The 22,777-nt window shown below is 47.7% G+C and overlaps 2 protein-coding genes across 2 annotated transcripts; both read left to right on the top strand.

The window, feature by feature from the left end:
- The first annotated feature begins 1,055 nt into the window (after positions 1–1,055).
- On the top strand, positions 1,056–4,183 carry LOC123112803 (cytochrome b561, DM13 and DOMON domain-containing protein At5g54830-like). The gene has a single exon (XM_044533897.1). It carries the CDS (start codon positions 1,164–1,166, stop codon positions 3,846–3,848), a length of 2,685 nt encoding a protein of 894 aa, XP_044389832.1. The 5' UTR covers positions 1,056–1,163; the 3' UTR covers positions 3,849–4,183.
- Positions 4,184–10,932: 6,749 nt separating this feature from the next.
- On the top strand, positions 10,933–12,569 carry LOC123116631 (uncharacterized). Its single transcript, XM_044537571.1, has 4 exons — positions 10,933–11,077; positions 11,176–11,524; positions 11,600–11,989; positions 12,078–12,569. Exons 2-4 carry the CDS (start codon positions 11,499–11,501, stop codon positions 12,502–12,504), a joined length of 843 nt encoding a protein of 280 aa, XP_044393506.1. The 5' UTR covers positions 10,933–11,077; positions 11,176–11,498; the 3' UTR covers positions 12,505–12,569.
- Positions 12,570–22,777: the final 10,208 nt, after the last annotated feature.

Here is a 22,777-nt window from a genome sequence, read left to right as displayed (position 1 = left end):
AACAAACGTCTCGTCAGCAAGGGGCTTTGCTCGCACGCTTGGACAGATGACATCACCGGGATCCTCGACGCTGACGCTCTTGCCCAGTTCATTCGACTATGGGAACTTCTTATGGAGGTATGCTTGGATTCGGAGATGGAAGATGCTCCTATTTGGGCATGGAATGAGTCCGGCGTCTACTCTGCAGCATCGGCTTACATGATGCTTTGTATGGGTGGGATTCGGTTCCGCTCTTTCGCGGCCATCTGGAAATGTTGGGCGCCGCTGTCCTGTCGGATCTTCATGTGGCTCGTGGTGCAATATCGCCTTTGGACTTCGGATAGGAGAACTAGACATGGGCTACAAGACCAAACCTCCCCGTGCTACCTTTGTGATCAGGACGAGGACAATGTGGATCACATCTTGCTACAGTGCGTATATGCCAGGCATGTGTGGTTTCTCTGTTTCACTAGGATCAGAGTGGATCTTAATCTTTGCCCCACGGTGCAGTCCCACCTGGCGGAGTGGTGGTGCGAGGTGAGAAAGCGGATTGCCAAGACAAGTAGTAAAGGCTTTGACACGGTGGTTATGTTAATATGCTGGTCTCTGTGGAAGCAGAGGAATGCGAGAGTCTTTGGTAGGAGCGACACGTTAGATGTGTTCGATGTGACGGAGGCCATATTCCACGAATTGGTCATCTGGATGCAGGCCGGAGCAACTGGAGTGGAGCATGTAGTTGAGTAGCACATAGAGTGTCGAGTTTGGAGTGGAGGCGATGTCCTGGTCGACTTATGATCATGTGACTAGCTATAATTCTCTCTTGTACATATTTTCCCCTTCTATAAAGCTATGATACGCCTTTGACCTATATTAAAAAAAAACAGCGACGTGCACATTGGTTCGTTGGCACCCAAACAAAAGAGCATCGGCACACACGCACGTTCGTTCGCACCAACGCTACGGGCCCCGCCGCGCACCATCAGAAAAGCCGCGCGCCGGACAAAACAGACCCCGCGTCCGTCCGTCCGTCCGTCCCGAGGCCGCACGATCGCCCTGTTCCTCCCGCCCCGACGAACTCGCCGCAGCCCCCACCGCGCCGCGCGATCGCGCCAATGCCACCGGCCTCCCGCCCCCAACTCGCCTCCCCCTGAGCCCCCCTCACCCGAGGGGCCCCGAGCGCGGCCATGGCGCCGCTCGCCCTCCTCTGCCTCCTCTTCCTCGCCCCCTCCCGCTCCTCCGCGGCGGAGTGCGGGCGGAACACGAGCCTGGCGGGCCACGAGGCGGACCTGCGGATGTCGCAGCACCAGCTGCGGGGCCGCGTGGCCGTGCTGGACGGCTGCTCCTTCCGCGTCTCGTCGCTGGACCTCCTGGCCGGCTCCGCCGACGCGCGCTGGTGGCGGGCCGACGGCGCCGACCTCGCCGCGCTCTCCCGCGGCTCCCCCGCCGCGCCCGACCCGCTCAACCGCACCTTCGCCTCCGAGTCCCTCGTCTTCCGCCTCCTCCCGGGCCTCTCCTGGCCGCTCGTCCCCGTCCTCGCCGCCTTCGACCCGCTCACCTCTTCCCTCTTCGGCTTCGTCCGCCTCGCCGCCTCCAACTCCTCCTCCGACCCCTCCTCCTCCAAAGCCGCCGCCGCCGCCGCCGCGTCCCCCACCGGGGAGCCCACCATGTTCGCCTCCTGCGCGCAGCTCTCGCCGCGGCTGCGCGTGCGCTGGACGCTCCGCGAGGCGGCCAACGCCATAGACGTCGGGCTCGAGGCCGCCGTCGGGTCCGAGTACTACATGGCGTTCGGCTGGGCGGACCCCGGCAGGAACGTCTCCATGATCGGCGCCGACGTCGCCGTCGCGGGCTTCACCGAGGAGGGCCTCCCGTTCGCCGACGACTACTTCGTCACCAAGTACAGCGAGTGCCTGCTCCGCGGCGACGGCGGCGCGGAGGGCGTATGCCCGGACACGTTCTACGACCGCCGCAACCGCAGCACCGCCGGCGACGCGTCCGTCAACAACACCAGGCTCGTCTACGGCCACCGCCGCGACGGCGTCTCCTTCGTGCGCTTCTCGCGCCCTCTGGCGTCTCCCGACAAGAGGTACGACGTGGCGGTCAACGCCACGAGGGAGATGACCGTGATCTGGGCCATCGGGCTGCTCCGGCAGCCGGACTTGCTGAGGCCGTACTACCTGCCGCTCAACCACGGCGCGCCGGCGGGCACCGCGTACGGGTTCCTCACGCTCAACGTGTCCGCGGCGACCAACGGGTGCCCCGGGCCGCTGGACGCCGAGGACAAGGAGGACCAGGGCAGGATCACGGCGGAGCGGCAGACCCCGCTGGTGGTCACCACGGGGCCGGCGCTGCACTACCCCAACCCGCCCAACCCAGAAAAGGTGCTCTACATCAACAAGAAGGAGGCGCCTCTGCTCAAGGTGGAGCGCGGCGTGCCGGTCACCTTCTCCGTCGAGGCCGGGCACGACGTGCCGCTGTACATCACGTCCGACGCCGTCGGCGGGAACGCCACGGCCCGAAACATGTCCGAGGTAATCTACGCCGGCAGCCCGACTGCAGAGGGCGTGCCGGCAACGCCTACAGAGCTTGTCTGGCTGCCTGACCGCAACACGCCGGACCTAGTATACTACCAATCCCTCTACGACCCCAAGATGGGTTGGAAAATTCAGGTGGTCGACGGCGGCCTCAGCGACATGTACAACAACAGCGTGCTGCTGGACGATCAGCAGGTGACATTCTTCTGGACTCTGTCCGGCGACTCCATCAACATCGCGGCCCGCGGCGAGAAGAAGAGCGGGTACATCGCCATCGGCTTCGGCGGCGCAATGGTGAACAGCTACTCCTACGTCGGGTGGGTCGACGACAACGGCACGGGACATGTCAACTCGTACTGGATCGACGGGAAGGACGGCATGAGCGTGCACGAGACGCACGAGAACCTCACCTACAAGAGGTGCCGGTCGGAGAACGGCGTGATCATATTCGAGTTCACCCGTCCATTGACGCCTTCGTGCAGTGGAAGGGTGGAGTGCAAGAACATCATCGATCCCTCGACACCTCTGAAGGTCATCTGGGCCATGGGCTCCCAGTGGTCATCTGGCCGACTGAGTGTGAAGAACATGCACTCTGTCACTAGCAACCGTCCGGTCCGAATCCTTCTTCTCAGCGGCTTGGCGGAGGCGGTGGAGGATCTGCGGCCGGTGCTCGCCGTTCATGGGTTCATGATGTTTGTGGCATGGGGACTGCTGCTTCCAGGAGGAATCGTCGCAGCACGGTACCTGAAGCATGTGAAAGGAGATCTCTGGTTCCAGGCTCACACATATCTTCAGTACTCAGGCCTGGCTGTCATGTTCATGGGGGTTCTCTTTGCTGTGGCCGAGCTCCGGGGTTTCTCTTTCAAATCCACACATGCTAAAATCGGCGCGATAGCATTTACATTCACTTGTATGCAGCCGGTAAATGCTTATCTCCGACCACACCAAGCGGAGAATGGAGAAATTTTATCAAGAAATAGGATCACCTGGGAATATCTGCATACCTACACCGGGAGGACCGCTCTGGTAGCCGCTGTCACGGCACTCTTCACCGGGTTGCAGCATCTTGGGCACAGGTACGGCAGCAAGACGATCAAGGGACTTACATGTGGATTGGTTGTATGGGTTGTGAGTGCTGTATTGGTGGTGGCTTACCTCGAGTACATGAAGGTTAAGCGAAGAAGAGATGGCGCCGATGGCCTTACGCACAAATTTGTGCTCAGCAACACTGAGGAAGACGATTCCGTTGATTTTCTGCAGTCTGATAGGTTTGACAGTAAAATGGACTCAGGTTCGCCTGGATCGATGGAAGTGCAGCTTGAGCCACTCAAAGGATGAATATACCTTTTTCTATATATTTGTAGTAAATATCAACATAAAGGATTTTAGTTCAGATTCTTTATAGATAGAACAAAGTGGAGATATAATATACATATATACATCTCAAGGTAGTAGGATTTTACTTAAGGTTCTCTATTGATACAAGGTAGAAGGACCTCCTCTTTGGCTGCAGGAGAGGTATTATCATGCTGCCACATGGCTTAGAATAGGTGCTCTGTTTTTCATCTTTTTGAGCATAGGTCTTGTTCTTTTTTTCTAATCTTCTAACTTAGTGATTGGTATGTATATCTGTACAATCTTGGTATATACTTCAAAGTGAAGATTGCTCTTTCTTACATGTCCAATGATGCATTTGGTTTCATACCCAGTAAATCTTAACATCGGTCCATGACATACAGTAAAGTGAAGCTGTTAATATACATAATAAAGTAACCGAGTACTATTGTCAGATTACTTACCTTTGTGTTTTTTTTGCGGGTCAGATTATTTACCTTTGTTTTTATACATGTCGAACTCATAGGATTTGGCAATTTGGCACCAACAGAAGCTGGTCCAGTCTTAGGCTGATCGCCCCTGATAAGCCTACTCAATAGATGCGATTATTTGATAACCAATCACACCAGATTACCATAAATTCATTTAGCTTCAGGTTAAGCGAACTCTCTGTTATTCGTGGTCCTTACGTGCAGATCTGTCACAAGATACTTGTCTACTTGCCTTGCAATGGCAGCTAACATGCTTGGAGTTCAGTTTGTTGACCCTTGAGGGGATTGTCCATTACGACGATGAGCTGGACATCCTCTGCTCCAAGCAAACCAAATCAGGTACCGAAATCTCTCCTTTTGCTGTTGTGCCCTTACTATATTGTGTTCAGTGACATGGACTTCAGACTGCATGTTAGGCCTATTGTTTTACTAGTTAAGTATTCCTAATTTCCAATTCAGATCTGGAACTTTGGTAGGTGGCTTACCACTTTGTAGGGAAAGCAGCAGTAGGTGTGTAGCCAGGCAGAGGTACAAAAATAAGCAGCATTACATCTGTCCCTTTGTCCTTAGAATCTGAGTCTTCTTTTCTCTCTCAGTTAGTAGGGATTCAGGGAAATGGGAAGTTAATATAGTTTAGAAGCAATTTTCTCTTATTCTTGTTGCTGAGGCCGACAATTCTGTAGATTGCCCGCTTAGACATCGACTGCACCATCGTAAGTTTTGTAAATGGAGCTCCAGTTTAATCCTCATGGGCCTTATATATGAATCAGCTACAAATAGATGCAGCTATGGAGCTCGTCATCTTCAGAAGTTGTGAATGTATCAAGAAGTCATTAAAAAAAGCAGCAACGTTTTCCTTTTGCGACCAGCAGCAGTGTTGTCTATTCCTTTGAGAATACTCCAGCCAAATCAGATCAACATAATCGACTATGTATTCAAGGATTGCACAATATATATTTAATAAATGATCGACAAATGATAGTGGGTTCAAAATATTGCCCAATGATAACAAATATTGCACGGCTCAACAGAAGATGTAATCGGTTTGTTTTCAGAACAACCCTCTTGGTTTCGCGCGGAGATCTTCAAACCACATCCTGCACTTGCTGATTAAGCTTTCTCAACTTAGTTTAGACATCCACCACAACATTTCTTATTCAAGAGCTCCACCGTACCACCTGTATAACTACATTTTGGTACATGTACAACTGCTACAGCCCACCACCTGTAGATGTCATTGAGGTTTGGTTTGCTCCAATCTCCCACACTTGTTAATTTGGACACTTGTTGGTGACCCACGAGCTTGTTTGTGACAGATCCATTTTCAAGGCCTGGCTGGCCGATTAGATTGGCACTCTCTTGTGATACCTTATACTCCAACAACAAGCTATACATACAGCTAGCCTGCCTAGGCAGATATTCGCATTGATAAGGTATGTATATGCATGCACTTTACCTGAATTAACCTAATGCTGTACATTTGGGCACCTGTCATGCATGCATGCTTGCTCTGCGCCTGTCAATCTGCCATGCATCATTGCATCGGTCTCATTTTCTTAGTGCCTTTCGCATAATCACCGTAATAAACAAACTAAGTATGTCTAGCCTACACGTACGCGTGAATGTGGATTCTATCAAACAAAGAGTAATGTGGATTCCATCAATCTTGGACCCAGCTCGGATGCACGATTGGCCTACAACTTTGTGACTCCATCAAGGTCCTAGCTGCAGACGAACAAGACACACCCTCGGTCGTGATGTCGAGTCACGACAAGGACTGGGTTGGAGTACCCCCTACGGGCTTTCGTTAGGATATGTATGTTTGTCGGTCGAAGCCACTTCCTCGCCTGGATTTATCACTTGCCACTGCAAATTATGTCGGTCACCCCTAAATGTTTTTTGTGCTGAATAGTAGCTATCCGTTTTATATTTCTTCACCTCAGAAAAAAATTATATCGGTGGATGTTCAATTGTATAGAAGGAATATGATACACATGAATCAGCTAGTCTAGATGCATCAGAACATGGACATAAGGATCGCCTCATCATCCCATGCTGAGATTGTACGGAGAAGCCATTAACAAGTAAATAAGCAACAGTGTTTTTTTACATCTTTCCCTTTATAAGCCTACAGCCAAATCAGATCAAAATACTCGACAACAGATTCAAAACACCTCACAATATTTCATAAGTACTCGACGGTGGATTCAAAGCAATATATGTCGATAAATGAACATTGCAATGCTCAACAGAAAATCTAACCGGTTTGTTTTCAAGACAACCCTCCTTAATTGTGTTTTGTTCACAAATCACAACCACCCAGCAATTGAAACATTGAGTACAACATTAATTTCTACAGTTAGCATTGATAGACAAAAGCAACTCGGTGAGCAGACCACCACTGAGTCCATTACAGAAGCTAAATTCAGATCTAAGTATATTGACACTTATGGGTTGCCAGGGAGCGAGATGTCAAAACCACCTATACAATATACGGTCCTAGCTTCCCTGAAGTATTGAGTACAACATTGATGCTTAGCCCTGATAGTCAAAGCTAATATGGTTGCCAGGAACAAGTCAATTACATTGTAGAAGCTACATCTCATATCGAAATTAAATAAGCTTCCTATGACCTATTTTCGACATCCACTACAACACGTCTGATTTGACATCCAATTTTTGTTCTTCTGAAGTGAGATTTTTCATTCTATTAGCTAACCCGTGCATTGAGATCGCTGGCTACAAAGCATTGGAAAAAAAATATCTGTTGTACGACCACCCAACCAGATGCTTATCTTCGGCCACAACGAGCGGAGAATGAAGAAATTCTATCAAGAAACAGGATCATCTGGGAATATCTGCATACCTACACCGGGAGGACTGCTCTGGTAGCCGCTGTCACGGCACTCTGCACCGGGTTGCAGCATCTTGGGCATAGGTACGGCAGCAAGACGATCAAGGGACTTACATGTGGATTGGTTGTATGGGTTGTGAGTTGTGTGTTGGTGGTAGCATACCTTGAGTACATGAATGTTAAGCGAAGAAGAGATGGCGCTGATGGCCTTACGCACAAATTTGTGCTCGGCAACATTGAGGAAGACGATTCAGTTGATCTTCTGCAGTCCGATAGGTTCGACAATATAATGGACTCTGGTTCGCCTGGATCGATGGAAGTGCAGCTTGAGCCACTCAAAGGATGAATACACCTTTTTCTATATATAAGTAGTACATATCCACATAAAGGATTTTAGTTCAGATTCTTTATAGATAGAACAAAGTGGAGTTATAATATACATATATACATCTCAAGGTAGAAGGATTTTACTTGAGGTTCTGTATTGATACAAGGTAGAAGGAACTCCTCTTTGGCAGCAGGAGATATATAGGTGCTCCGTTTTTCAGAATAGGTTCTCTGTTTTTCATCTTTTTGAGCATAGGTTTTGTTCTTTTTTCTTAATCTTCTAACTTAGTGACTGGTATGTATATCTGTACAATTTTGGTATACTTTCATACCCAGTAAATCTTAACATCGGTCCATGAGACTATGACATACAGTAATTGGAAGCTGTTAACATAGATAATAAAGTAACCGAGTACTATTGTTAGATTATTTACCTTTGTGTTCTTATATGTCCTACTTTTGACCCTTTTCAATTTTTAGATTCAGTTTTATACATGTGGAACTCATATATGAATTTGGCAATGTGGCACCAACAGAAGCTGGTCCAGTGTTAGGTTGATCGCACTCTGATAAGCCTACTCAACAGATGTGATTAATTGATCACCAATTACACCAAATTACCATAAATGCATTTAGCTCCAGGTTAAGCGAACTCTGTTTTTTCGCAGTCCTGATGTGCAGATCTGTCACAAGGTTGTTGTCTACTTGCCTTGCAATGTCAGCTAACATGCTTGGAGTTCAGGTTGTTGACCCATCACCCATTACGGCGATGAGTTAGACCTCTTCTGCTCCAAGCAAACCAAATCAGGTACTGAAATCTCTCCTTCTCCTGCTGTGCCTTAGTATATTGCCTTCACTGACATGGCCTATTGTTTTACTAGTTAGGTGTTCCCAGTTTCCCATTCAGATTGGATCTTTGGTAGTTGGCCTACCACTTTGTTGGGAAAGCAGAATTAGGTGTTTTGGCAGGCAGAGGGAGAAAGATAAGCAGCACTGTTGCACTACATCTGCCCCTTTGTCCTTAAGAATCTGTGTTCTTTTCCTTTCTAATTTGGTCGGCCTTCAGAGAAATGGGAAATCAATCTAGTTTAAAAGCAATTTTCTACTATTATTGTTGTTTCAGGCTGACAATTCCGTAGATTTCTTGCTTAGACGTCCACGAGCAGTGGTAGGTAAGTACGGTAAATAGAGCTCAAGTTTAATCCTCTGGACCTTATGAACCAGCTGGCTGCAGATGCATTTCAACATGGACATAAGGATCTCGTCATCTTCAGAAGATTAGAATATATCAAGAAGCCATAAAAAAGCAGCAGTGTTGTTTACACTTGTCCCTTTGAGAAGCCCCCAAACAAATTGGATTGACATAATCGACTATGGATTCAAAAGATTGCACAACATATATTTGAAAATTACTTGACAAATGGCAGTATTACTAGACTGAATAAGCTTCCTCAACTTAATTCAGACATCCGCTGTAACATTACTTATTTGATACTCAGGTTTTCCATTGCAGTATAACTACATTTATGTAGATGTACAACTGCCCGACTCCACCAATTGTAGATGTGATTGAGGTTTGGTTTGCTCCGATCTCCCACACTAGTTAACTTGGACACTTGTTGGTTTCACACGAGCTTGTTTGCGACAAATCCATTTTCAGGGACTGGCTGGCTAACTAGGTTGGTTCTCTCGTGTGATACCTTATATAGCAGCACTAGAACAAGAAACCATACATATAGTTAGCCTGCCTAGCCAAATGTTTACACTAATTAGGTATGTATACGCATGCATTTTACATGAATTAACCGAATGCAGTACATTTGGGCACCGGTCTTGCATGTCTACTTGCTTTGCCAGTCAATCCGTCTTGCATCATCCTATCGGTCTCTCATTTTCTTAGCCCCTTTTGCATCAGTGTCCGGTAAACAAACTAAGTATGTACGGCCCACACGTACATGCAACACGCATGAATGTGGATTCCATCGCACAAATAGAGTAATGTGATGATCAATATTGGTCCTAGCTTGGATGCACAATTGGCCTACAACTTCGTGACTCCATATCAGCTCGGTCGCAACTTCCTGTCACAGCAAGGATTGGGTTGTAGTGCCTGTATGTGCTTTCATAGTGTTGGAAATATGCCTTAGAGGCAATAATAAATTAGTTATTATTACTCCCTCCGTCCCAGTTCGCAAGGCAAAGTTTTCAAATATCTTGGCCCAAGGTGAATTTCCATTGGCTCTGATTTTCCACGTAAAAACGTTAACCATGGGCGCTGCAATTAATTTGGAAAGTGAAAAGAACTTTATTTTTAGTCTTTAATTGATTTGGCGCGATATTTTCCTCTGCCCTGCACGCTGTTTCCGCCTCGCGTGCTCCTTCCTCCTTCGGCGCCATATTTTCCCCTTAAATTTTGCTATCGCGCCCAGATTTCTTTCCTAAACCAGAGATTTGATTCCGCGCGCAAGGATTTGGTTCCAAACTCAAACGAAAGCAGCGCCCAGATTTCTTTATATAGCCATGGACTTACGTAGACGAACAGCCCAGTCTAGCGCCAATCTCATCTCCTCTCCTCCTCGATTTCATGGCGTCGGACGGGGGAGACGAGGGACATCGTCGTCCGCCGCCTCTTGGCCTCCGAGGCCCGACTCGCGCTGCCTTCCTTCCTCGTTCCGGCGATGGCGGCGGCCTTCCTCCACTTCGTACTCGTCATGGCGGCGGCCTTCCTCCACTCGGTCTTGCAGGTCGAGGACCACTGCCGTCGTTCTCCATTGGAACGGCTGCCTCTACACCGGTGTCCAGCCCCAGCGTCGGAGGGAGACGCCGCGTCGGTCTGTCGCGCCCACCTCGATCTCCTTCTCCAAATCAGGCAGGCTCGTCGAACTGGGCCACCTCGCCGGGCGGGAGCGGCAGTGCAAGCGCCGCCGGAAGGACGTCCTCCTACGTCGGCTTGAACATCATGAACGGCTCCATCTGCGTCGGACCAAATCCGTCCGTATTCTGCACGAGAGGTACGTAGTCCTTCTTGCCTGATCAGGATATGCTGTCTCGTTCGACGATTGCATCAGGAAACTGCCTGCCAGTCGCTGCTGCAGGATGTTTGCCTCCGCTGATCTCCTTCCTCGTAGCTGTTTACTGTTTTGCTGTTGTTTTAGTTCTTTCTATGTTGTTTCGTTCTGAACTATCTTTCAGTTTGGGGAGTCAGGTTCTGTGAGCCGTGTAATGTACGTACGTAGATCTTAGCTCTCCATCGATTGTGTGAAGTGAAGAATAAAAGGCCTTCGTCAGCCACAGCATGAGAGACGCTATGTTTCGTTAGGAATAATTTGTTCTGTGACCGTATTTTTTTTTCTTGTTTGGCCGTACATAAGATCAGCTATATGGATTCTGAATTGCTTGTTTTTGCTATGTAGATTGTACCAGTGAGTTTGCTGCATCTACTAACGGCAGAGAAGGCGGCTGGCGTGGCGCTGGATATAATCCAAATTTTGAGAACGCTGACGAGTATCCTCCACGGCCGGAACATGTAGAAGCACCTTCTGCAAAAGAGATTGATTTGAGTAGGTTTTTCATCTCCAACTCAACCATGATTTGTTTTCAGTTTTGTTTAGTAGCAGCATATTTGGTTTGTGCTTATGATTTGTTTTCATGTGTGTAGATGCTTTGGCTAACAAGAATAACAGAGAACAGTACACTGTCGAAGACAAGCGTAATATTTACGCTATGCTGCTTGCTCGAAATGGAGAGCGTGGAAGGTTAAAGAATGGGGTTTTGGATTCTGTTGTACGTGATGGAAATTGTTCTCGGAGGTGTGTGAGTAGGATTTGGAAAGAAACGAAGACAGGAGGTGGCGTTAACTCTATCAAGAACAATTTGAAGTTAAAAACGGGAAGGAAAAAAATGAGTTTGGATATTGAGGCATTATAAGCCATTCCACCTGGTGAGAGGACCACAATTCGACAAGTTGCTGCTGGACTTAACATGTCCAAAAGCACAATTCACCGTAGGTATGAAAAAAAGCATTAGTTCTTACATTTCGATGATGACCGAAATCATGATCAACTTTTCTTGTTTCTGTCTAGGTTGAAGGAGAAGGTAATGAAACGAGTTTCAAATGAACTGAAATCTTCATTACCTGAAGCCAACAAGAAGGCACGTGTGGCGTATTGCCTTGAGAATTTGGAGCCAAGTTCATTGGAGGACAATCCCACTTTTAAAGCTAGTTTTAACAAGGTTCATTTGGATGAGAAGATCTTCTACCGCACAAGGAAGACACAGAAAATGTACTTGAGTCATAGAGAGGAAGCACCAAAAAGAGAATGCAAACATAAAAACCACATCCAGCAGATCATGTTCTTGTTGGCTATGGCAAGGCCAAGGTATGATTCTCAAGGAAATTGTGTGTTTGATGGAAAAATAGGTGTGTGGGCATTTGTTGATTGGGTGCAAGCTCAAAAGAAGAGTGCTAACAGGTAAACTACCATGATGTTTTTTAAGCATGATCTACATCAAGTGTGAAATTTGTTTGCTAAAGTAACATATTTTTTTCTTTCAATGTAGAGGGAGAGGAGAATGGGAGCTCAAGCCTTCATCTTCGGTGGACAGGAACAAAAGTAGGGAGTACATTGTGCAGTATGTACTGCCTGCTATAAAGGAAAAATGGCCTGGGAGTGATAGATGGAACACCGTGTACATTCAGCAAGACAATGCAAGAACTCATGTTTTAGCAAATGATCCCATTTTTGCAATGGAAGCGGCAAAGGGAGGTTGGGATATCAGAATTGTAAATCAACCACCAAATTCACCTGACTGTAACATACTTGATCAAGCTTGTATGAGGGAAATTATTAAGCACAAGGGGTCGATGCACTATGATACACCTCACATGAAGAAAAAAACATTAGAGAGGCTAGGTCTACTGTCAGTCCGTCTGACGGTTGATAAAGATTATGTTGACGCTGCCATTGAGTATTTGAACTCACCTTAGGAGGAATGAGTGTTTTAGTTTATCACTGGAACAATTGTACTTTGTTGTTTAATCGCAGCAACAAAACTCATGTGATCACAAGAATTGGTCGTGCTCACTATACAATGCCCGCCCATGACTGCACATTCTCAAAGCATGGTGTACAAATGTTGTGGTCATTTTAGATGAGTACTTGAGACAAGTATTTTCAGTACTCCATACTCACAATCTAAACGGAAATAACCACTGCAATATCCTCACAATCTATAGATCACAAATAACAACTGCAATATTCTTTCCATGATTCACATCAAGATTAATTCGAAAATAAATTCCACTGCAACAAGATCATGATTCATAAAACACACACCATCTTCACACATCAAGAGACATGGCTATTTCTTCCTCAACATAAACCCTAATTCATCTCGGTGTCAGCCACAAATGCATTCTCATCTTCGGCAACTGCAGTGGTGTTGCGACCGCAACGAGAACACACACCATCTTCACCTACTCCGACAATCGTCGCGCAGTCCTTGCACCAGTAGTCGTCACAGAGAAGTGGATTTCCACACACATCACAAGGTACCACGTCCATTGGCACCAGCAAGGAGCAAGCTAGACAACGGAATATCGAAGAATCACCTCGAACGCCACAGTTACGACACATTGCCGGGAACAAGCATCCATCACATGAAGATTCCAACGTAGTCCTCCGTCCAATCGCAAGATTGGTGTTGCGAATGTACCTTGCCCTAGCCGAGAACCTTGAATCACCAGCTCCGACATTCGTTCCATGATCTACTTTCTGAAAAAGATCTTGAATGGTTGTGTAAATCCTCTCAAATTCATCCTCAAGTTCTTCCACCTCGCCTTGTGTGACTTCCACCTCGCCATCTGCCTCCTCCACCTCGGCATCTGCCTCCTCTACCTCAGCATCTACCTCCCCCACCTCGGCACAGACCTCCTCCATGCCCTCCACGTCCATGATAGTTGGGGGGATATGAGGCAATGAACTGAATGTGTGGGAAGAGGAGGAACATGCGTTGCCATTTTATACAAGTTTCGGCATGCAAACAGTAACCGTTTCACACTGCATTGTGGAAGAGGAAGATGAGAGGAAGTACTCCAACACGCATTAGAATTGTGGTGCATGCAGCGCAAAAATGCTATACGTACGGAGAGTTACAGGACGGCTACAGACCCTTCCTTAACTACTCTTCACCGCCCCCTTGTTTTTCACCGGGTGGGGCCTGGCGCTCACCCTTAATCCAATTAAAACATGCCAACTCAATAATCAGTCTGTAAACTTAAGTAAACATCCGTATGTGTAGCATTTCTCCATGCAGCGTGGGAAGAGGAGTAAGTGTTGTGGTGCATGCAGATTTAGTGGAGTGGTTTCCCACGGTGAAAGAGGAGTGGGCCAGCTTTTGCATGCAAACATTGATGGACTACTAGTGCCAAATTGAATACAAATGTGCCTAGGGGGTGGAAGATTTTGGGACAAATAGTTTTTGGGATTTTGCCTTGCGAACTGGGACGGAGGGAGTATTATATTTCCTTGTTCATGATAATCGTTTATTATCCATGCTATAATTGTATTGATAGGAAACTCAGATACATGTGTGGGTACATAGACAACACCATGTCCCTAGTAAGCCTCTAGTTGACTAGCTCGTTGATCAATAGAAGGTTACGGTTTCCTGACCATGGACATTGGATGTCGTTGATAACGGGATCACATCATTAGGAGAATGATGTGATGGACAAGACCCAATCCTAAGCCTAGCACAAAGATTGTGTAGTTCATATGCTAAAGCTTTTCTAATGTCAAGTATCATTTCCTTAGACCATGAGATTGTGTAACTCCCGGATACCGTAGGAATGCTTTGGTTGTACCAAACGTCACAACGTAACTGGGTGGCTATAAAGGTGCACTACAGGTATCTCTGAAAGTATCTGTTGGGTTGGCACAAATCGAGACTGGGATTTGTCACTCCGTGTGACGGAGAGGTATCTCTGGGCCCACTCGGTAGGACATCATCACAATGTGCACAATGTGATCAAAGAGTTGATCATGGGATGATGTGTTACGGAACGAGTAAAGAGACTTGCCGGTAACGAGATTGAACAAGGTATCGGGATACCGACGATCGAATCTCGGGCAAGTACAATACCGCTAGACAAAGGGAATTGTATACGGGATTGATTGAGTCCTTGACATCGTGGTTCCTCCGATGAGATCATCGTGGAACATGTGGGAGCCAACATGGGTATCCAGATCCAGCTGTTGGTTATTGACCGGAGAACGTCTCGGTCATGTCTGCATGGTTCCCGAACCCGTAGGGTCTACACACTTAAGGTTCGATGACGCTAGGGTTATAAAGGAACTTTGTATGTGGTTACCGAATGTTGTTCGGAGTCCCGGATGAGATCCCGTATGTCACGAGGAGTTCCAGAATGGTCCGGAGGTAAAGATTTATATATGGGAAGTCCTGTTTCGGTCACCGGAAAGGTTTCGGGTTTTATCGGTAACGTACCGGGACCACCGGGAGGGTCCCGGGGGTCCACCAAGTGGGGCCACCATCCCCAGAGGGCAGCATGGGACAAGTGTGGGAGGGGACCAGCCCCAGGTGGGCTGGTGCGCCCCCCCACAAGGTCCCAAGGCGCCTAGGGTTTGGGGAGGGGGCGCACCCACCTAACTTGTGGGGCAAGTTTCCCCTCTCCCCCCTTTGGCCGCCCCCCAGATGGGATCTTGGGCTGGCCGCCGCCCCTAGGGGTGGAAACCTAGGTGGGGGAGCAGCCCCCTCTCCCCCTATATATAGCGGAGGCAAAGGAGCAGCCCAACACATGAAGTTCTTCTCCTGTTGGCGCAACCCTACCTCTCTTTCTCCTCATATCTCGCGGTGCTTGGCGAAGCCCTGCTGGATTACCACGCTCCTCCATCACCACCACGCCGTTATGCTGCTGCTGGATGGAGTCTTCCCCAACCTCTCCCTCTCTCCTTGCTGGATCAAGGCATGAGAGACGTCACCGGGCTGCACGTGTGTTGAACGCGGAGGTGACGTCCGTTCGGCACTAGGATCTCCGGTGATTTGGATAATGACGAGTACGACTCCTTCAACCCCGTTCTCTTGAACGCTTCCGCTTAGCGATCTACAAGGGTATGTACATGCACTCTCCTTCCCCTCGTTGCTGGTTTCTCCATAGATATATCTTGGTGACACGTAGGAAAATTTTGAATTTCTGCTACATAACCCAACAGATAGTACTTGATAAATACTCGAGGATGGATTCAAAACATTGCACAATATTTGATAAATGAACGTTACGTAGCCGAGCAGAAGACCTAATCGGTTTGTTCTAAAATCAATCCTCAATTGTTTCCCAAAAAGGCTCACAAATCATAACCACTGTAGAACCCATCGGTTGAAGCATTGAGTACAACATTGATGCCTAGGATTAGCCCTGATACACCAAGATAATATGGTGGCAGGTCACAACTCACAAGGCAAATCTATTACAGAAGCTCCATGTCGGTTCTCAAATCTAAGTATATTTTTGAGACTTCAAGTTTTCCACATAGATGTATAAGCCACTGGAAGGACTAAACTGAATAATCTTCCTTTCCTTGATATATTTTGACACAGTTAGTTTCTCTTGCCGGTGTCCTCAATCTTGATGTGATTTGACATTCAAACATAGCTAGGTTGATATGATCGTTGATCTAAGCATGAATACATTGAGGCATAGGTACAAGCGGCTAGTCCCTCCATCCTGAGATGTGATTGTGATTTGGTTTCCTTCAATCTCCTATGCTCAAAATAAAAATTGAAAAATAGAACAACAAATGGTACTTATATGAGGATGGGTCATGCATGTCTCATGCTTGTTTTGCCTGTCATGCATCTCATTGGTCTTTTATTTTTCCCCTCTGTGCACTTTTGAATCCATCTTCGGTAAATGAACAAAGCATGTGACACCTTGATAAGCCAAATGGCATGCGAGTCAAGCAGCAACACTAGCGGCAACGCAGACGTGCGATGGCGGGTGTCCTTCGCCCCCGATCTCATGGCGCGTACGCTCACGTTCGACGACGGCATGCTCCTGCTGCGCCGGGGCGCCCTCTGTCTGGTTCTCATAGACTCGCGGGGGATCATGGTGGACGCACGTTTCCTGTGCGCGGCAGAGTCCATCGACATCGGTGATGTGATCTCATTCCCGTGCCATTTTGCTAAGGTACGTGACTGACTGCCGGCGACGAATCAAAGTCCGACGAGATCCTATGCTGCGTTGCACGGAGGGGCGGTACACGGGGGCGGCGCGGGGCACCAGGAAGGTGGGTCGACACGATGTGAGGCAGGCCCGAGGTCCACCAACCACCCACCAATGGTGGATGCGTGCCACGTGGGGGGGGGGGATCCGGTCCTCAATTCACCACACCAGCACCACGTAGCTGGTATAAAACCCCTCCCACACCCCATGCTTGACCTAGAGTCTTCCTTTTCCCACTTCTAGGCAGCGGCGAGAAACCCTAGATCGAGATCGTCGGAGTTGTTTGGGTTGTGGAGAGGGAAGGTAGGCGGAGATCCTCGGCCATTCGTTGCTGTAGCTGCCTTCCCTTCCATGGCGGCGGAGGGGGGATGCAGCTATAGTGAGGAGTGGCGCGATGGGAACCGAGCGGACCAGGTGGGTCGAGGGACGGGCCGGAATCCTGGCCATGGCAACGGCCGCGGAGGGGAACGAAGCAAGTTTTCATGGAAGCGCGATGTTGATGGCGACCACACCAACTCTGCCTCATCCAATGTGGCTTCTGCCTCTAGGGGCACATCTCGGTGGGATGAGGCGGTGATGCAGAAGCACCACGAGATCCAGGAGGGAGGGACCTGGGTGCAGAAGAACCAGGCATCATCGGGGGGTGCTGGCACCGGCCAGCAAGCTTCTACACAACAACAACGTCCTCATGGAAAGCAGAATCAGGTGCCCCCTTCCAAAAACCCAGACCCATGCCCTATTTGCAAGTCTCCTGAACATCCTCCTGCTCATTGTCCACAGCCTTTTGCGAGAGATGCAATAAACTTGGTCATCTAGCTTTTGTTTGTGTGGAATTCCTTCCTTGGGAGTGCATTGCCCCCATGTGTGCCTTCCAATCTAAAGGGCAGGGATTCTGTTACATACATGATTCTGGCATTGCTACTCAGATGAAAGAGACATCAAATAGCATTGTAGTTACTATCATTGAGGGGGAGACACCCACTCGTAAGATTGAACTTGATCTTAGTGATTACTTGGCCACGGGCTGGCGATGCTCTGCTCATGCGATTGGCCTGAGGGTGTTTGTGGTGAGATTTCCTAATCCTAGAGCGGTGGCCCAAGTTTTTTATGTGGGTAGAGTCACTCTTAAGAAGAGTGGTCTTGTGATCCACGCCACGCAGTGGTCGTTTGCTGTGGGATCGAAAGGAGTGATGGAAACTGCTTGGGTTAAAGTTAGTAATGTTCCCCTGGATAAAAGGAGCGAAAGAAACTTGACTTATGTCACTTCTTTGGTTGGTGTTCCTTTGGAGATTGATGTTGCTACGTTACATCGCCCCAGTTCTGTTCGTGTTAGAATGGGATGCCGCAATGTTGATGAGATACCCATCATTGCTGAGGCAGTCCTTGGGGGACATTTGAAAAAAGTATACATAACCCCCTAAAGTATCACGTTCCAGCCACATCACCCCCTCACCTCTAAAACCATATTCTTAATCCCCTAAAGTTTCTAAAACCGGACAAAACACCCCCTAAGCCTGTTTTAAGTGGTTTCCGTGGGCGGTATTGTCTATCCGGCAGTCAAAGACCAGTCAATGGCTATGCGCGGCCGTGGACGCGACACAGGGTGCCATGGAGTTGTTCGGCTCACCGGCCAAGGGCCGGCCTCGAGAGTACGCGCCCTCGCGGAGCCCTGGTGCAGGAACTGGTTGCAGAAGCAAGTGGCAGTTAGTAATCCTCGACGAGTGGCTCCTGGTGATGCTGGCCGCTTCTTCACCGGCGAGGGGGATTGCCATCTACGAGAGTGGCGAGGGCGGGGGCTTGCGTTTGGACAATTCGTTGATGGCGGTATAAACTGGCGCGCGGTCGGGGGCGAGGTGCACCGCGGCGACCTTCAGCCACGCTAGTCGAAACTTATGCGATGAGTTGGGCCTATGCCAACAGCGGCCACCGGCGCGGCATCGTCCGTCGACGCGGGCAACCTTGTGAACCTCGCCCCCGTGGAGTCGGGGTGTGAGCTCAAGATGGTGATCACCAGTTCACGACCTACGTCGGGCTGAACCGGTGCCATGTCGTCGGTGTCATCCACGAGACGGGGTCACACAATGCCACACCCATTTACTACGCAAGAACGTTCTACTCTTCATCGTATCCGACAAGATCGATGAGGCCTGACTGCAGTGCGCCGAGACGCTGCTCCGTCTGCACGGCGCTTGTGGCGAAGCACACCACTACGCGTGCATGAAGCTTCCAAGGGCACCACGTCATCTACAGTGAGCTGCTGCTACAGGCGCCCCAGCGCCGGCCCGGCGGTGGACAAGGATTCAAGGAGACGCTGGACAGGTCCTCCCTCGGGACATAGAAGGCACCGAACACGTACATGTACGGTATATAGGCGGAGCCAGGTGTCCACGTCAGCAAAACCACCTGTGGAAACATCTTAAGATGGTCTGGGGGTGTTTTGTCCGGTTTTAGAAACTTCAGGGGATTAAGAGTCTGGTTTTAGAGTTGAGGGGGTGATGTGACCGAAACGTGATACTTTAGGGGGTTATGTATACTTTTTTTATGAAGTTGAACAGATTCTGGTGAGGGCTCCTGATAGGGAGAAACACACTGTTAGGGCTTCATAGAATCCTGATGAGAATGCAACAAAAAATGCAACAACATAGGTGGCTTCCAAAGCTAAGTTGGGCAGCTCCTCTACTGGGCTTGGGAGGAATTTATCCCCCATTCCCCAAGGAGAGAAGCGGGACCCCATTCGGGAATCACAAGAAAGCATGGAGTCGAATGACTCGCTGCATACTACTCTTCTTATTGAGACCATGGCCCGAGATCAGAGATCTGATGAGGAAAAAGTAAGTCCCTTAGTGATGATAAAAAAACTGAACATTGCTTGGTTTACAGAAGTGGGAAAAAGACCTATTCTGATGTTGTGAAATCATCTCCACAGTTGATGGAGATAACTGAATATGATGAGCATGTTTTGGCTGGCAACAATGACTACAGAGTGGAGTCGCCTGAAGAAAACATGGGAGTTGAGGTGATTCCCACCCCTCCTCTGGTTACTGAGGAAAATCTACGCTTTAGCCTTCATAATGTGCAGAGCAAACTGGAGAGGGTGGACGACAAGGCTGCAGGTGTGATGAAGAAAAGGGATATGGAAGGTATATCCAAAAGCCCTAACTCTTTTGATGCTCTAGATAATCCTATAAAAACTAGAACTTTTTATGGAAAGATTGAGTATATGTTTCGAAAATTCTTCATCATTTTTTAATATTTTGAAGATTTTAAATTTATTTGGATGTTTTAAAACATTCATGCACATTATTAAAATTGCTGACATTATTTAGTTCTTGTATACATATATTTTAAACCTATCCAAAAATCTGGCAACATGTTTTTTCACGATAACACTGGGTGCAAAATTGGAAGGGAAAACGAAAGAACGAAATTTAGCAACAAAGTAGGCCGCTCTACAACGTAAGGCTTGTGCGATTTTGGACCATATGTCACACCTAGTGAAAGATAGGTTGAGCCTATTTAATTTACGTACGTAGAATGCGATGCACGGTACTAGGATCACAATTGCATCTCTCAGATACCGGAGACCTCCTATTTGAGGCTGTTGTTGCACCGATACAAGGCCGCTCCTCATGCGCTGGCATAGTCGAGCGTTGTTGCACCGTGTATGTTTCCAAGCAAGACCTCATGTGCTTGAACCTGTCACCGATGTTCTAGGCGTGTCGTCGGTGCTATGAAGACGTCGGTTGTTCGCCGGTCATGCGGGATGGGGAGAACAAAGAAAAGTGTCTGTTCCATGCACCGCATTGGCTTGGTAGGTAGAAACAAAGCAAAGTTTGTTTCTTGCGTGTCTGTTGAACTGACCCATCCGATGGCTAGGCATGTTCAGATCGGGGTAGATCAGACGGCTGGACAGATGACTTATCAAACTAACTGATTATGCGTCCATGCAACGTCAGGCCTATCCTAATCATCAAACAAGTGGTAGGTTCTCTTTGTGACTCTTTTTTCGAAGAGGAATTTTTTGAGGTTGATGATGTACAAAACTGAAAGTGTGTTATATCGACTAGAGGGGGTTGAATACGCGATTTTAACAAATTCGTCACTAAGGAATTTCTAGGTGAAGAAATTCCTAAGCAACGACACACTAGCAGCAGAATAAGTACTCAGGTATAAGCATAACAGAGCAACAACATAGTCATCATGATGAAATGAAAACAAGCACAGAGTACAGATAACGTGATAACAGGATAGCAGGCTGAAGACTATGTGACTGAAGAATTAGGAATGATGAATTAGAGAAAATCTTCAGTCAAAGTCTTCAAACAGTAATGATCAGGTCCATCAACACATGAATGAGGAAATGAAAGGGTTGAGGAAATAGAACCAGTTAGCTTGGTGACGACAATGATTTGGTAGACCAGTTCCAACTGCTGTGACAGTTGTACGTCTGGTTGGAGCGGCTGAGTATTTAAACTCGATGACACACTGTCCCGAACACACAGTCCTCACCGTATTCTCCTTGAGCTAAAGTCACACAGACCTCACCCAACACTCGTGGTAAGTCTTCAGGTGACTTCCAAACCTTCATAGACTTGGTCACTCGGCGATCCACAATTCCTCTTGGATGCTCAGACCATGACGCCTAATCGTCTGGAGGATACGCAGTCCTCAAAGGTAACAAGCATCGGTTCCACACAGGAACAATCTCTTCAGTGATGCTCAATCACTTTGGGTTTGTAGGTGTTTGGGTTTGGGTTTTGGGTTTTCCTCACTTGATGATTTTTGCTGAAAGTCCTCGGAGGATGGGATGCTCTGAATGACAAGTGTCATTTTCTCTCGGAGCAGCCAACCAGCTAGTGGTTGTGGGGGGCAGCTATTTATAGCCTAGGGAACAGCCCGACATGATAAGACATAAATACCCTTCAATGATATGAACGTTAGGTGGGTAGATAGTTTGGATAGCTGGCGCATAGAACAACAACGATCGGAAATATGAGGTTCAAATTCCCCAGGGCTATCATGTTCCTCACCGTGTAGACAATTTACACTGGCGAATTCCTAACTCTCAGTCAGAACAAATTCCTCAGAGACTAGAAGATCTTTGTATCTGTCGCTGAAGAAATTGACTGAACTGACATGAGATTTTCAATGGCTTCACTCGAAAGGATTGGGTAGGTGTAGGATTTTGAGATGAGCATCACTTGGAAATCAGTTTCCTTAGTATTACCTCAACCCCCTTTAACAGTACGGTGTTTCCTATGACTCAAGAAAGGGAATATGAAACTACGAAAACAAAAGTCTTCACGCTTCATAATCCTCGCATGAATATCCAACTCTTCAAGGTCACACCAATTTCTTCACTTTCAAAATCTTCAGGAGAACCAAAGTCTTCAGCTGAAGACATACATTTTTAGGGGTCGACTTTCATCGTAAATATCAAACTCCTCATTGACTTATAGAGCCTGTGTACACTCACAAACATATTAGTCCCTTAACCTATAAGTCTTCAATACACTAAAATCACTAAGGGGCACTAGATGCACTTACAATCTCCCCCTTTTTGGCGATTGATGACAAATAGATTAAGTTTTCAACGGGGATAAACATATTGATTGAAAGTGCTAAGTATTGAGGATTTTGATTGCAAGATATAGAAGAACTCCCCCTAAAGATGTGCATACTTGAGGAATTTGCTTTGGATAGAATATGCACATTGTAGATTAATATCATGGAGATCTCCCCCTATATATTGTAATTCATACACGCATTTAACATATTGAATGAAGAATTTGAAATGCATGATGAAATATGGTGACTGACGAAATTTAGCATGCGTGCATTAAGTACTTGAGGAAATAAGCATGCAGAAAGTAGCCAAAAGTATCGGACCACCATAGGACTTAAGTTTACAACTCGGAAAACCAAACACATCAGAAGAACGAGAGTTGTAACTTAACAAAAAAAGCCCATATAATAAACCCGCTTGAAGACTAACTCAAATTTCTCCCCCTTTGTCATC

The sequence above is a fragment of the Triticum aestivum genome, chromosome 5B (assembly GCF_018294505.1).
Source record: "Triticum aestivum cultivar Chinese Spring chromosome 5B, IWGSC CS RefSeq v2.1, whole genome shotgun sequence".
Taxonomy (NCBI): Eukaryota; Viridiplantae; Streptophyta; class Magnoliopsida; order Poales; family Poaceae; genus Triticum; species Triticum aestivum.
Note: the sequence above shows the minus strand (reverse complement) of the source record. Positions and strands in the feature narration are given on the sequence as shown.